This window comes from Tyto alba, unplaced genomic scaffold (genome assembly GCF_018691265.1).
Source record: "Tyto alba isolate M040663 unplaced genomic scaffold, T.alba_DEE_v4.0 Super-Scaffold_23, whole genome shotgun sequence".
Taxonomy (NCBI): domain Eukaryota; kingdom Metazoa; phylum Chordata; class Aves; order Strigiformes; family Tytonidae; genus Tyto; species Tyto alba.
Window position 1 is genome coordinate 23,923,152 of NW_024881297.1, and position 16,893 is coordinate 23,940,044.

The window sequence follows — 16,893 nt, forward strand, 5'->3', positions numbered from 1 at the left end:
AAAAGCTACAGCTCTGTTGGCTGCTCTCTTTGGATTTAGTCTTTTTCTAACTGGTCTGGAAGACCTGTTACAGCTTCATTTGGCTCACAGAAAAGTAGCTAACAGCAGCTTCCCTTTCTCATGTTGTTCCTCACCTCTCACATCAGTGCAGCCTCCACCTTTAAGAGAGCTCTGCCAGACTTCTGCTGTGACTAGATTCTCCTGCACATCACCGAGGTGGCCAGTGACTGCACACCGGCTCTCTCCACCATTGATTCAATCTCACCTCTTGCCAAACTGGCTTCTGCAGTCAAGGAACAGGAACTGCATAGATAGTATTGTTCCTGGCAGGAAGAACAGCATCTCTGTGGAAAAGGACATGCAAGAGAATCACAGAGGTGCTATTTAAAAACGTAACTTGTGAAACTCTGGCAGGGGCTACATGATGTTCTTGCTAAGGTATGCAAAGTAACAAAGTGTTGAGTTTACAGATGCCCAGTTCTTAGAATTAGAAACTAATATAGGTTTGAAGGGACCTCTGGAGATCATCTATTCTAGCCTTGCTTTAGAAGTGTGGCCGATCTCAAAGTTACATTAAGTTGCTGAGGTCTTAGGGGAACCTAAGGGAAGATAATGAAAAAGCATCATGGAAATAGTTAAGGCTAGGCTTGAGGCAGGTTATGTTTATGAAACTTTCATAATATACATCACCCAGTTTCAAATTCAGGTTAAGTGGGACTGTAGGAACAACTGCCACCTTGGAGCAGCTCAGTTACCATAGCTCTCATATGCATTCAACAAGCCATGCCTGTCTCATCCTACTGTGTAGTATTTATAAAGTTACTCTGTCAAAAAAAAGCCCTTCATAAAGAATTTATTGTGTATTCTGGGAACAAAAAAGTTCTTTGGAGGACCTACTTGAATCACTGCTGATGTTTTTTTGGTAAACGATGTATTTGGGGGTTGGGTTTTTTAAGCATACAGAGTTTCCACTTTTTTTGTACTTTTGCAGTGGTTTGGGACATTTGGTGATTTGCAAGGGAAATGCAATGTAGATCATTTGCATCCAACAAAAGACAAACACATGTAAACGTGTGTCAAGGGAAAAGGTACTTGCAGTAGCATGGTCTCTGTCAGCAGATTCTGCATGCAATGCCTTCAAAAGAGGTTCATAAGCACTCTTCTTACCACACAGTGGCATGACAAATAGTGTTTTATTCATTTTTCAGTGCTATCTTGCATATTTCTTCTTCCAGCTTTTACAAGCCAAAAAACAAATTAGAATCTGCCTTCAGACTGCTTTGTATTTGTTTGAAGCTATAAAACAAATACACCACTCGGAGAAACAGCATTTAGGTAAGCAAGTGGGATTTCTAAGCCCATCCAGTTTTTGTTGGCTAGTATACTTTAAAATTATAACCACCAGTCAGCATTAAAATAAAATGCTTTATAAGAGCAGTAACTCATGAGTTCAACAGTTTTAGGCAATTGAAAAAAATCTATTAAGAAGGAGACTGATTTTTAGGATGTAACTATAATTATCGTAAGAGAATTTGCAGGGTCCAGTAATCCATTACAAAAATTTATTTTGTTAATTACAAAAAACTTGCTATGCCCTGGGCAAGATTCTATATTTGGTTTAGAAGGAATACTTTGGTATAAAGTCAGAAAATGTTCATCAATTTTGGTATCTGACATTCAGAGTTTAAAGCCTCCTGCTAAATCAGTACCACAAGTTGATACGCATTTCCTTTTCTTCAACATGGTAAAGCTTCTGCCTTCCAGCACCCAGGTTGTGTAGAAAAATCACTTCATTTATCTGAATCCAGTTCCCACCCGCAGGAAACACAGATCTGCAGAGCATTTTCCAAGTGTTGGAAGGCTGTACTATTTCCTAGTAAGGCTAGAAGTAGAAAACCTGAAGTATGACAAAATAATTCCCAAGCAAACCCAACTTAATTTAAAAATAAATCTTTAGATACTTACAGTATTCTAAAGCAGAAATACACCATCTGATTCATGTGATACAGACATGGCTCGTTGCTTTTGGTTCACTGTACACAGAAGAGAACACACACTACCCTCCAGTGTTTTTGAAACATCACACTTGACCGGTAGGGCTTCCTCCTTCTGAATTATAGAAAGCACTTTCTGAGATGCCTCTTGTCTCTGAATGAATTGGGAACACACTGCTAGTGCACTGCTGCTGTCCCTCCTGCCCCAGGCCCTTCAGGGAAAAAGATTTTGGTCACTCCAGCTTAACCATCGTTAACAATCAGATGCCCTTCTCAGAGCAGGAGCTCTGTACTTACTCAAAAATAGCCCTTCTTAGATATGTCAGGTTAGATGTAGAAAACAACACATTGTTATTGGCCCACCAAAGGGTCAATCCTTTAAATAACTGTACACATCTTACAAACATTTCAACAGAAGAGCACATCCATTTGTTATTGTGAATTCCACGCTGGCATTTATGTAACGTGCATTGTCTTCATGACCTTGAATCTCATCAAGTGTTCAAGTCTGCCCCAGAAGCAAGTGCTGAACAGTCAGGCTAATGGAGTACTTAAAAGCTCTATTAAGAAAAAAAAAACAGAAGAAAGGAGGACAAGCACTTTCCCTCATCTTCTTTTGCTGCCATCCTGCTGGAATCTCCATCCTCTTTCAGTCTCCCTCCATCTTTTCTTGTGAGCAACTCTTTTCCAAAACACTCTATAGCTCAGTTCAGAGGCTTTTTGTCTCCCTTTCTGGCTTCATGTCTTCTTACTGCTCAGTTTCTGTCTGTGCAAGTGTGTCTCAATCTCCTGTTTGAAAACAAGCATCCCAAGCTGGCCATGAGAAGCCTCGTTCATGGCCTTGGACTGCATGCACATCTTGTACTGTTCTGGGGTCAGCTCATCCAGGCATTGTTTCTCATGCCACAGGTGGAAGAGACCCCTGACAGGCGTTCGGATCACGATGAGATTGCTGTGAAGGTATTTGCGGTACAGATGTACATCTTCACCACCCCAGCCTTTAATGTCCAGATCAAAGCCACCTGACACAAACAAAATCCAAAATAAAACTAGAAAAATATAGTAGCAAACTCGATGCTATTAATTGCACTACAGCTGTTCTCTGGCTCGAGTCAGCCCTTTAAAACAGGCATAATTTTTGCCAACACCGAAGTGTCCAAATTTCTTAGCTTCAGGTCTTTCACTATCTGATAAAATTGCTTTATTTGCACTGAGCACATCTTAGATTCTGGTAACTTCTATGGCACCTAGGAATAGTCTGATAATCTCACCAAAGCACTGCTGAAAATTAGAGGCACAGATGCGCTGGCCAAGGAAAGGGAAGCTCATCACAGTTTTCTATGTTTCAGTAGAAAGGCAGATGTATTGGCGTGTATTTTTCTTACCTATATTGATAAAATCAGATCTGTACTGGCAAGTCATTCCAAAACCAAAGTCTCTCCAAAATCCAGTTTCTTTTTTAATAATCTGCATGGAGGGAAAGAAGTGTTTATATGGGAGCAAAAATGCTTGCATTGTGAGCAGCAAACGAGTCCCTGAATGCGGTCAGAAATAGGAGCAACTGCCCTTTTATTCTTCCCCTTGTAAATCCATGGCTGACCCTGCACCAGCTTTTGCAGATACTCGTTGCACGTTTCTGCCCCCCAAAACAGCCATGCCATTAGCTATCATGGACAAATCCCCTGGTCCAGAATGATCAGTGTTCACTCCACTCTTGGCGTTGCAGATCAAGTGGAGCAATATCATATTGCTCTCTGGAGTTTGCTGCCTTGTGGGCAAGAGATCCTTAAAAATCGTACAGGATTCAAATCCAAAATAAGAAGCATACTGGTAAACCAGGGAAACCAGACTCTGCTGAAGAGCAGATGGTGGCATCTGGATTGTGGACCACAAGAGCTCTGGAAAAAAACAGTGGTTCTAATCTGATTGCACAACTGACAACTTTCTGATTATCTTAATTTTGACAAAAATTAAGAAAGTGGTAAGAATAGTTTTCCATTACAGAACTGCTAAATCTAGATAAAATTGAAGTCCAGAAATGTTAGGTGGTAGATATATATCCCATAAAAGTCTTGGTAATAATTAATGTGCATTCTACATTACTGAGATGGATCATGAAAACACTATGTATTGCAGATAGAGAATCAGAGCAGCGAGAAACCATGGCTATCATTTTCAAAAGCAGGTAACCAAGTATAGATCCCCAAGGTCATAATTCACATGTGTGAGTGATCTAAGCCAATCTGGTGAGAGATCCAAGAGTTTCAAGGGACTGGGACAGGTATTTAAATCCTCTAAGCAAGTCAGCAGTACTTCACACTCTTGAAAGTCTGGTTACAAACCTACCCTTTAGCAGCTATTTTTGAAAATTTTGGCTTCACTTGCAACAAAGTTACAGAAGATGAGGAGTCAGAATTTCCATTTCTGGATTTACAAATCCCAGCGTTTCCTTTACCAAAAATTCTTCTTCCAAAATATTCTCTCCTGATTTCTCATTCATGTCTCCCCTTTTTGTTCATAACCTTTTTTTTTTTTTTTTTTTAATTTTACTGCTCATGTTGCTATTTCTTTCTTTTCTCATTTATCCTTTCCTTGAAAAAGCCAAGCCACTGGAGAAGCCAGTTAAAAGTAGGCAAGATTGTATCTGTCAGGTCTGCACTGTAACTAGAAATCTCCATAACAATGCCCTTACAGCAAGCTACTCATATGCATTAGCATTATTATTTGCCATTAGTGCAAGTGGCTGCTGCACAAATCAAATTCTTTGAAAGATTTCTGAAGCCTTTTTTTTCCTAAGCAGCCCGGGTACAAGGACAGAGAGCTAACACTGTCTTGTTTTAATGGCACAGATCTGGCCTCATGCCTGGAAACTAATGTGAGCTGAAAATATAAAAATCTACATAAAAATGAGATTGACAGTACTTCTTTAAATCAAAAAGCTTTTCAAACATAAGGATCACATTTTATGATTCAAATATTAGCTAAAAATATTTGCACAAGCCCAACAATGTACTTTGTGGAATTTATGCTAGTTTGAGAGCTAAACCCTATTTCATTTCCTAAGCACAGTGCTTACAAGCCTGAGGATCCCTGATGGGCTCTCATCAGACAGAGAAGAGCTAACATGAATCCCATGGTATTATCAGAACAAGTTTCCTCTGAGAAAAAAACAGTGGAAAGGATTTTCCAGACTCTTCAGTAAAACACTTTCTGGCTACCTACTGAATAACACAGGGAGCAGTAGGCAAAAAGAATTTTAAAATATTTTGGGTGGGCTTTTCAAACTCTGATTCTTCATTTTTCTAGAGGGATTGCATGATGTGGATGTAGTCAGAAGACTGGACTCAGATCCTAGAGATCTTCTTCAGCTGTGATTGCTGCTGGGTTTACAGCCCCTAATTCTTACCTACCAAGAACAGTAACAGAAGCTGGGATGCTCTGGAGACAGTGTCCAGCCTGGGACAGGATGAGCCCTGATAGGTGTAGTGCCTGGCTGTAAGAGGGTCAGCTGTGGCAGGCTGGGACCTGACTCAAAGGAACTGCACAGCTTGTGAAGTTGCATAGCTGGCTTATGCTTCAGTTTGAAAATTCAGCCACTTACCAGCACTAGCAGGCAAGGGACTGTGACCTGCTGACTCTGGAGAGAAGCAAGAATGGAGGGTGTACATAAAGGGAAAGCCACCACTTCCATCATCCCTTCAGCTTCAAGACAATGCAGTGCCAGAGTGTGAGGGGATGGAGAATAGCACCTGCAGCAGTGCCAAGCAATCTGCCAATAACATTCATGTGAACCTCTTGTCTGTGTGCTGCCTCTTACTCACAACAGCTTCCTCCTCATCGAGGAGATTCACCTGGGTTTAACTACATGTTTTAGCCATATGCCTTATGGCAATGTTTTTAAAAATAATGCTTTGTTCTCACACCAAAGATAAGTAGGTGACATGGAAATCAGTGGAGTTAAGCTGTGTTATATCAGTGCCAGATTAAAGCCAGAAGGGACAGCTCCAAGCATATCATTTGACTCTGAGACAACATGGTACGCTTCAGAAACACACCGTCTGCTTGCAGGCAGTTTAATCATGAACTGTGGGATGGGAAAAGCCACTGTAGGTGTTCAAGAAAGTGGGGAAATAACTATGACGGCCCCTGGAATTCTGTTTTCACTGACTCATCTAAGGATATTTATACTTACAAATGTCAGCTCTTCAAGATGCAAGCAAAGAAACTATTCGGTGCAAGGAAGAGATGAGAGCAAGATCAGGGACTGTCATCCCAAGACAGCATAACATGGAGGAATTGTTTGCTAATTAGAAAATCCCTTCCAGCAGAGAAGCAGACACAGTTTAAATTCTTAGGTTCCATGTATAAAACAAACAAGGATTAAAATAAATGGTACAAAGATACTTCCCTGTGAAACTTAACTGCAAAACTTACAGTAGGGTGACTGCTGTAGTTAATTTTGTTTGTGTGGTAGTCACTGTGCACAAGAAATAAGGAAATGCTACCCAAGAGCACATGCACCTTTAAAAAATGCTTTCTCCAAATAAAAGCAGGCATTCAGAGAAGCATGTACTCACCAGCTGCTGTTCTAAAGATGGGATGGAATCATGGTGGCCATAAATTATACTGGGGTTATACTGGCTGAAGAGAACAGGATAAAACACCTTCTTCCCTGGAAATGACAATGGGTTATTTTTTTTTAAAAGCTGTATAAAACACACTTCTCTCTCTTACAAAATGCTGTTCGGGCCAGACCAATTCCAAAGAAAGTCACACAAGTTTTGTACTGAGCCTATGTTCTTTGCATGAGAATGTGAATGTGAGGATATCATTAACAAAAAGATTCTGTTCCAGAAAGCACAGATGTTGAAGGCAATAAATTCAATCACAGTGGGATCAGGAGTGTTATAACCCTTCAAAAGTCAACCAGCAATGGAATTTTTATACATGTCTTAATCAGTTCTCTAAGTTTCAAGAATGATTTACAGCAGCTTCATTACCAATTCAAAAGTAAGAACACTCCAGTGAAAGCCGTTACACAAGAGGTAAAAATCTATTGCAAGACAGTACTCTTCACAAGCAGCAGTACCTGGCTGTGTGTTCAGTCTACAGGAGTTCAGGAATTCAGCTGTGAAGTATATGTCCACATCACAAAAAAAGAGAACGACATTGTTTCCTTTCCAAAATCGAGCACCAACGTCTAATCCTTTGCCCCTGGAAAATTCTTCATTCAACTGGATGAAGGTGAAGTTTTTGAAGTTGGCTGACCTAGGAGAAGGAAAATATTCAGCAACTTACCCTGTCTTTCTAACCTGTAATACAAGTGGGGACAGGAACCCAATGTGTAACAATTAAGCTAGAAATCTGTGGTATTGCAGTTCTGAGAGCACTTTGAGGGAAGAGATGTCCTCTTTGAGTCTTGAGATTTCCATTGTGTCTACATTCAGATCTTGAGCTGTGTACTCCTATGCTAGCATTCCTGCCACAGACATTCTTTGGGCAGACTTCACAAAAATCCCAAGGCTTAGATGGACAGAAATATCCTTAGTAGGCAAATATAAAATACATGTGGTTATATTACTGTATCTATACAAGGGTGGTCTTCCCACATGGAGATGATAACAAAAGGATACACTGCCACATGATCTTGACACACAACTATGCAAGCAAAAGTTCCTGTGTGCTCTACTGAAATTGTCTGTGCCTGCCTTAGAAGTCAACTTTCAGTCCTAACAGTTAAAGCCACTTTCAAAAGCACTAAAAAAGTTACCAGTATGAAAAATAAAGCTGCACTGAGGTAAATTCAGTAAAATCTGCTTTGTGGTTCTAAAAACTAACATCACAAAACGGCAGATATGGGTCTGTTGGGATAACACTGTTATCTGACACAAAGTAAAGAAAGCCGTTTTCTCCAATGTAGTTTAGAACTTTTTGGCACAACTATGAATTTGGATCTAGTCACCAATTCATGGTATGATTGCTGTATGTGAACATCAGATAGTCAGGTACTTACTTGGAGGTATTTTCAAGTATTGATTTGACTTCATTCATTTGTTCTTTTCCAAAGTAAACTACAGTGAGGTGAATTCTCCCATCCTGCTGAATGCCCATTTCCCTAGAGAACAGAGACAGATTTGTGACTTGCCCCAGAAGTTAGCTTTCTTCAGCAATTATACCCACTGGGGAAGGCAGAGTAGGGTGAATTTTGGAAGACATTCCTGATGGCATGATACACTGTCAGAGATCCTTGTCCTTTCAGAGGGGCTCACTGCCTCTGTCAGATGGGACAGAAGACCTTCAGGCAGCTCGGGGAGGTGGGGAGGGGGAGTTGGGGGGAAAAACTCTCTAAGCAGCGGTTGTTATCTTAATAGGAAGACACTGTTAAAACAGGCCATGCAGCTCCAGAAAGAATGATCAGGCAGGCAATAACTCCAGCACTTAGGAGAATATGAGAAAAGGGATTTTAAAGAAGCTATACATACCCTACCTCTTAACCTTGATTTTTTGTAACTGATATTTCAGAGTTCAGGCCTCTGGCATTTTGTTAAGAAACATTTACTAAAATCTAACTATCAACCAGAGATCAAGCCTGTAGCCTAAGGGTAGGACCAATCTGAACTATTGCTGGACATCATTCCTCAAGTGCACGAAGTTTAGTCAGCAAGAGATTATCTGTAATCAGTAGAGAGATCACCATGACCAATAGGTGATTTCTCCCATCCTAAAACAAGCATCTATCAGATGGCTAATTTAGACAAGGAACCTATTTTTAGATGGCTGTAATTAGGTAAAACAAATCCCATTATAAGAGTCAGTATAGGTTGCTCACATAGTCCTTTCTGGGCAGCTATTTAAAGCTACATCTCAAATTCTCCCTCCAAACATCATTGCTGTGATGAAAAATAAAAGAATTTTAAAACTAACTATCCTGAAAGTTCAAATACATTTTCTTCTTGCCTCTTATTGCCTTAATCTATTCTCTAACAGAGCCTGACAAAGTGTCTGGGAGCACTAATTACCTTTTTCCTCAGAAATGTTTATTTGCAACTAATGGCACAAAATTCTCATGTTGCCACAGTCTCATATTCCCCAGTAAAACAGATTGAGACACATAAGCCAGGTACATGCAAATCAGAAACCCTGATGACTGGAATATAATTGCTTTTACTGCTAACCACAATGCATTAAGCAGCCAAAGGCCTTTCAGTCTTGATAATCTCAAAAATGACTTCTTAGTGGCACAATGAAATGTTATGTAAGAGTAGCATGATTTTTACTGAGTGAGGCCCTGATAACTCCTGAAATTGCATCCTACTTGCCAAGCGAGAAAAAGCAAAGGCAGAACTGGAATGGAAACTCACCTAAAATTCTGCATGAATTGCCGAAATTTGCTGGCTCTCTTGGCCAATGGCACAATGACATTAATAAGTGTGTCAGCCATATTGACATTTTCATTTTTCACTTTCATTACAGGACCAAATGGCCGGAATAAAACAATCTTCTTGAACTGATGTTTTGTGTCTCCTTTGAAAGTCAGTTCATACAATGTGCCTTTGTCTTTTTCGGTGCGGTAGATCCCTGTGTGAAAAGAGAGGAGATTTTGGATTAAAGCTGGTCTCCTGCGGGGAAAAAAATTGATGCAGTCTTCATGTGTTATACCTAAGATGAAAACGCAGCAGAGGCATGAGATATTTACTTTTAAACCAGTACACAATCTGCCATCATTTGGAGAAGGCTGTCACTCTGGCAGGGACACATCCCTGGTTTGCAGAAGCTACTTGGTATTCTTGCAGGCACATTCCTAGGCTTGGCTGAGTTACAAACCCCTGAAGGTGACCAATTGCTCACAGTCAGTATAAATCAGCAGACATACTGTCCTCATTTTTCAGACTGCTCCAATTGCATACTGCAGGCATGCATGGTAATGGTGATGAAGAAAGACTACAAAAGGCAGCCTGCCCCTCCGCAACATGAGTGATTAGGCCGTCTCCCAGAAAAGAAATTTCCAGATGAGCACCTTCAACTCCTCCTTTCTGGGAGGTTCTCTAGAAAGTCTCCTAATAAGACTTTCAAGCAGGCCCCAGCAGCCATCAGCTTCACCCACTACCAACCAGGACAAAACTCCCCTGTTACTCAACTCTCAAGAGACTTATTTTCTTTGTGGCAATGATGTCCAAGGATGACACTATGGAGTTTGTCAGAGGCTAGGCCTGGAACACAATCCTGGAGACGTTTTCCAAGGATATTGAATTTATACAAGCATGTACCTATTTCCTGTATGGAATGAACTTTTAACATACTTGATGGGTGAAATTGGTCCCATGCTGAGGGCTAACATCAATTATAGAAGTACTGGTCGTGCCCCACTGAAACACCATTCTGATACCTTAAATGAGATAAAGCTGGCAAAAAGGCTATCGATTTTACCCACTCTAAATGACACTTCAGTCCCTACAGTACATACTGCAATAATGTATTTTCATAGTTAGATCCATTAAGTTTAAGAAGGAATAATTAAATGTTAATTCTAACTACTTGTTAAACCACTGCAAGTATCCTAACAACTTCATCAGTAGAAGAGTATAATTGCATTGCCTTCCATCACTTGCAGAAACTCAAGAGACAAGCAAAACATAGTAGAAAACTCCTCCACTTGTTTCTTTTTTTTTTTTCTCCCCATCTGGTTATGAAGAACAGCTTGACCAAAATAAAGTGTTTGGGTTTTTGGTTTTTTTTTTTTTTTTTTTTTTTTTTGTTTGTTTGTTTTTTTTTTAAATCTTAGTCATTCCCTGATGTGTAACATTGCTGTGCATCCGACCCATAGACTGTCCGCTTTGTCTGTATTTCTTGTGAAGGTATGAATCAAAGGTTTTTTTGAACAGTAAAGTGACATAAACTCTTCATCTTGTATTGTAGCTTTTACCGTGGTATGTCCAGAACACACAAAAGATTAATGAGGTGTGATTTTATCTGGCCAGAGTTCTATGGACTGTCTTATCTTCACTATCATTGTTTAAGTGTTTTATTCTTCAGGAACACTTCAGTTGGTGAATACTATATGCAGATTTACTGATCTGTTATTCACTTCATGTTTTATTTTTAATTTAAGCTGATTCAATGAATGGTCCGATCCTCCCTCCAGCATAGAAGATGAATCTAGTGAGATAGCAGCTCTATCATTCTTTTATGGCCAATCTTTTAAAGCCATAACGTTGAACCCTCCTAGCTTTTTCTATATAGTCTGCCCATGGGGCAGACCATGAACTACATCTGTTACTGAACTCGAGCCTGCACTTGAGATCACCTGAATGGTGATCTAGTAATCCCTGCATTTCTTCCTCCTGGTGAACAGAGAATGGAAATCTGGCCCTTTGAATTCTGCTCACTCATTTGTTTTTACAGAAAGCCTGCTGATGATCTGAGTGTGTTGTTGCGTGCATTCACGTAACCAGTTTTTGAACACAGGTCTTGCCGAATAAGTTTGTGTTGTGGAAGGTTAAGGTAGCCTTTTGAAATTAAGCTAAACAAAAATCTAAATTAAATCTGATTTTTATTTTCTCTAGAGAGAAATAGACAGGACTGTTTCACGTGTTTGACACAGTGAACTGACATTTTTCATAATAACAAAGGTCTAAACTAAATTAACCAATTTAATAATATCTACCATGCAACATCCCAAAATCTTTGTTTCTACACCCTCTTCTACCCCAGCCAAGAAAAGAAAGATCTCACAAATACCACTTCCCCAGAGATATGTAGCAGAGCCCATGTTGTGACCTGAGGGATCCCTCCTAGTGCTATACACACATCAACAGAGGCTGCTTCTAACTGCAGTGTTGTTCTTGTTCAGAACTTCTACTACAGCTATAAACAAGCACCTTAGGTGAAGGCAAGGTTCCCTCACACAAAATGGTAATCCAAGAATTTATAATCCTAACTTTTTATGTTGAAGAAAACTGTATTCAAGTTTAATGCATGTAACTAAATATGGTTATTCTTGATGCACATTTAAACCATTTGTTTTCCGTTTTAAAGTACTTTCTTTCCTAAGTACCTTCTTTTTAGAAGCAGAGAACAAAGTGATTTGCCCAAGGTCAGGCAGTAAGCCTTGGAAATAAGCCTGAATGTCTTGAGTCACTCCCTGGACTCAGCAGAATATCTTGCCTTCCACAGGATTTTTCCATTTCCAAAGTCACTACTTCATTCGTGCCATAAGAACTTTTTACGTGATTCAGAAAGATGCATCAAGCAGCCTCAATTCTAAGAGATGAACTGCAAGGAGGGGAAAAAAGTAGTCTCAAAAAAGGAAAACAAAAAACTTTTCCCTGAAAAGGTTGCTCCTGAAATTAAAGTCTTGGAAACGCTAGGGATAAAAGAAGGTTAAGTGATCATTTACTGCTTCTATTACAGCAGCTATGTTTCAGAATATGCACTGTTCCTTTCAGAGGCAGATGGAAAAGTCAAAGTCTTTGGAAACCCAAGGTAAAAAAGTGAACAGGAGCTTTGGTTCAGCAGAGAGACTGGCCTTAAAGTGAAGGAATAGGACAAGTGAGAAGCAAAAAAAGACCTGGGCTGAAGGGTTGACTAAAGAGCAGTAAGTATCCAGTCTTCAGGGCTCTCTAAAGAAATGGAAAATACATGATCTCTATTCAGCAGGGCAGGCAAACAAGTTTCAGAGATCTCCATGGAACCGTTAACTAGCAAACAGTCATGTAACCTCAACAAAATTCTATTGAGTGGATGACAATTTTAGCCTCAGTTGCACAGACCATAGGTTTCAGGTCTTCCCCTGTCAATAGAAACACTCCGTGGGCCCATGCTCATTACTTTTATTCTGCTAGATGTTGTAGGGACAGCTACTAGGATTTATCAGCATTCACTGTCCCCATTTAAACTCAATATTATGGTGGTCTTCCCACTTCACATGCAGTAAAATACAGCATCTTATCCTTTGAGGAAGAGCATCATCCTTTCTCCCAGTAAGCTTCCAGGGCAAAACTACATTAGGTAGTCCACCACCAGTAGCTGTCAATTTAACAAAGCAAAGCTGTTCCCTTCCACTTGACTCTGAGACCTTATTTAAAATTCCAGTCACTAGACAGCCACGTACTTCAGGCAGGAAAACTTACAATACAGCATATTTGACAGTGCCATGGCAGGGCATTTCTGAAGCAATCCAGGGATTTTCTGGAACTGTTCATGATGGGAAAGAGTACCACCAGACAGTGATTACATTCACTTATGGAACACACCACTCAGGCTTGTCATAGTCTCCATATTATTATCTCCATCTTTGAGAAAATGAATGATTTCCAAATCTATTAAACTCTGATGCCTTTTACATAAATTAATGGCCAGACTTTTTATTCTGCCCACTAAGAAACTGGCATTCTATTGAAATCAGAGCAGTCCTTTGCCTGCTTATAATACACAGAAATTTCTGATCTTTTCCATGTTGTTTCTTACTAACTCCTCATGGCAGAAAACCAGTGAACTTGGTATAGAAGTGGGAGGAATAAGGGGGAGAGGGGAGGATTATAGCAGTTGAACAGCCCAGGAGCATCTGTGAAGAGAGAAGCAGAACAGAGCAGCAGCCAGATGGATACATTTCAGGCCCCAGGGAGAAGGTGTGGTTCTCTTGGTTTTGAATAAGAAAAAATGGAAAATTCCACCACGTGTCAGCTATTACTCCTGGAAGAAGAACTGTCTGAGAATCCTATCCAAATTTCATGTAACAGCAAATCTGCTGAGAAGGAGTTTAGCTCAGATATAAGGTACTAGGGTCACAGACTAATTCCTACACACAAGTGGGTCTGTCTAGAAACTGCAGAGGATGCAACACTTATTTTAAGAGATCCCAGCTTCAGAGACAAAACATTTCTCCTTAAATGTAATAAGTGTTTGAAGAAACATTTTCCCTCTGCAAAGACAAGAATTAAGGCACGAAATGGAAAAGAAGAGATACAGACCCTAACCAAACTTATTACACTACACCACCATCCTGCCTATTGGCATATGTTAGCAATGAACTAGTACAGAAAAAGTAACAGCTGGTACCACATGTGACCCACAAGAATAGAAAAATCAACACACGAGGCCCAAGCAAGCAAGATTAACTTGCACCACTCTATATGCAAGTAAGACTCGGGATCAGCAATACACTTGAGTAAAGCTGGTGTCAAATGCTTTGCTGAATAGGGTGGAAACAAAGACAAGTGTCTCACATATCAAGAGCAGTGGTTCATGTTTTGAACCCTGCCTCTGACCCCAATTACCTGATTTTCACTTCAGCACACCCTTCCACCTGCTCAACCTTAAGACGAGGGCAGTAGCCCCACTTTTAAAATAAAGGATGCATACAGCTTTTATCTGCTGTTACTGCTGAAGCAGCTGGAAGATAAAATGCTTACAGGGTTAAGTGGTATTACTTTCAGTGCAGACCTGGGCCACATCTCCCAGAAATCTCCAGCTACCCTGGGCAGTTCCAGAAAATGAAAACAGCTGGCTTTGCTGGCTGGGTAACACCACTCCTGGTCGCTGTGTTGCTGGATTGGTACAAAGCTGCCAGAAGCTGCCATGGAATCCAGCCTGTTACTAACTTGTTGTGTAGTCAGTGGCACCTGCAGAACACTGTCTCCAAAACAAGTCCTGAGTCCAAACCATATTTGAGGTGCAGAATTGGAACAGAAAACTCAGCCCTCCTTTCTTGTGCTCAAGTTATACACAGCAATGTATTTGTTTGTGCTTTGATCAGCAGTTTTTGCTGTTCTTGGAGAATGGGGGATGGCGGAAAAGAGACTGCCAAGAGATGACAGAGACTTCCAAAGGAGCTCTGCAGGGAAATATTGTGCCAAGGCAGCTCTTTGTTTCCAGCCCCGATGCATGGATACCTACTTTTGCAAATAAACCAGTTTGCACTGCCGAGTAAGAGTGAGAATTTACTACCTTGCACCTACAGAAGCAAGGGCCTGCTCTGCAGGGGAGGACACGAGGCAGGTTTCTTGAGCTCAGACTGAGCTGCATGCAGGGCTCCAGTTTCTTGAGCTCTGACCCACATGCAGGGCTTCCTCCCTCTGGATTATTTCACCAGGGTATGTGAAAGTCAGCAAGGCTATTAGTGCATGAAGAACCTCCACAGAGCCAGCACTGCAATGTGCATCCATTCCCCATGCCTTTGTGCACACCAGATTCTGCCTTGCTCCCCAAGGACAGCTCTGGTACCTAAGCAAAACCCATTGATTGTGCATAAAGGCAGGCTCTAAGCAAAACGATAACTGTAATGGAATATTAAGCAATGTATGACAGGAAATATCTCCTCCTTTCCTCTCACCCTCTCCCCATGAAACAGTTGGTGCCATATATGCTTATTCAGCTCCCATAATAAACAGTAGAAATATATTTTGAAATGATAAACTGAACAACAAACAGAAAGGAAGAGACTGGAAGCATATAGCTTTGTGATGTATTCAAATTCTGGCAGCCAGCAACACTTCCCAGTTCCCTGCCCATGCCCTGGTCCCATGTCTGAGCAAGAGGAATTTGACTGGTGTGAAGGAGGCGTCTGGATCACAGAGGATCCAGGACCTGCCTCAACAAGGTCTCCACAGTCTGAACAACTCACGTCCCTGTGGTGGGAGGCACCTGCCCAACTTGCAGGTATATCCCAGCACAGCCTCAAGAGCCTACTGTCTCTTGATACCATGATCACTGGAGAAACATATATAGAGAATAGAAACGAACAACTGGCCGTTGCACAACAGCAATACTTTGTCCTCATCACAAGGAGGATGCATTTTGCTCTGCTATATTCATAAATATTAGATTAAGAAAACAATCCACAGCAAAATCACTAGTGATTTGGGATAAGCATGAGGGCTTGTGTTCAGCACATCGGAGCAGTCATTCCATAAAAGGTAGGCATCTTACCCACATGCCCTCTGAGTCTGCAGCAGAAACATCTGAAGATGAGGAAGACAAGTTTTTCCTTCTATACTAAAGTCAGCTAGGTCAGCTGTGGATTAAATCTCACTTACATACTACACTACTGAACAACAAGCAGGGAACATGACAGTTCCTGAAGTGAAACTAGGACAGCCGTATTACAAGTAGAAATGTAGCTCTCTTATTGAATGCACAACAGTCATGAGCCCTTGGAAGCCAGATCTGTGAAAGCTTGACTCATATGTTTCTGCTGCACATGTTCTTCCCCCTTTAATTCAGAGCTGCCATGCAGTAGGGGCTAACCTGAACAGGTATCAACCACAGAGACAACACAAATCCTGGGATACATCTGGTGCCTCTGGCTAGGAAAAAGCACCCTGACTGGAAACAAGTGAGCACTTCAGATTTAGCGATAGAAGACATGAAAGAAAAACTGGTTACTGTTAAAAATAGCACTTTAAAAATCCACGCTTACTGCCTCAATATTACATGTGAGGGTGAAGACTGTTTAGTTTTAGGTTAAGCTTTCCTAGTCATTTGAAATTATAAGTGATACCAGCTGAGTTAGTGAGCTCCTCAGCTGCTGTCCTCAAAACCTATCTTGCCACTCTGACTCTGGCAAAGCTGTGCAGGTGGAAGTAAGAGAAATGTTGGAGTTTGGATTTGAACTGCAGTTGTCAGTCTTAACACCAGTAAGGGATCTGGGATTGCAGCCTGGTCATTGACTCCTTGCTTTGTCAGTTCTGAGGCAAGCGCATGACTAGAGAGTGGTGAGCACACATTGCTGGTCACTGCAAGAGGTTGGCAGGCTCTGTTGTCACAAAATCCCCTTCCTCAGGAAAGCTGCCATTCTGCAGTTGTGCCTCAGACAGCATCATTGGGTCACAGCACTAACACTGTCCCAGACAGTGGCCATCTCCCTCAGTAGCACAGTCAGACCAGAACCCCTCCCAGCACT

At 41.0% G+C, this 16,893-nt stretch overlaps 1 protein-coding gene across 4 annotated transcripts in view; it reads right to left on the bottom strand.

Annotated features, from left to right (window-relative positions):
- Window positions 1-1,227: 1,227 nt before the first annotated feature.
- CSGALNACT1 (chondroitin sulfate N-acetylgalactosaminyltransferase 1) overlaps window positions 1,228-16,893 on the bottom strand; it is a 44,305-nt gene continuing 28,639 nt past the window's right edge. For all 4 annotated transcript variants that reach the window (XM_032997763.2, XM_032997760.2, XM_032997761.2 and 1 more), the window contains 6 exons: window positions 9,356-9,572; window positions 8,008-8,109; window positions 7,084-7,262; window positions 6,572-6,666; window positions 3,380-3,461; window positions 1,228-3,016 (listed from right to left, as the gene is read on the bottom strand). In XM_032997763.2, coding sequence (XP_032853654.1) covers window positions 2,733-3,016; window positions 3,380-3,461; window positions 6,572-6,666; window positions 7,084-7,262; window positions 8,008-8,109; window positions 9,356-9,572 — 959 coding nt within the window. In that variant the 3' untranslated portion in view covers window positions 1,228-2,732. The remainder of the gene's footprint in view (window positions 3,017-3,379; window positions 3,462-6,571; window positions 6,667-7,083; window positions 7,263-8,007; window positions 8,110-9,355; window positions 9,573-16,893) is intronic.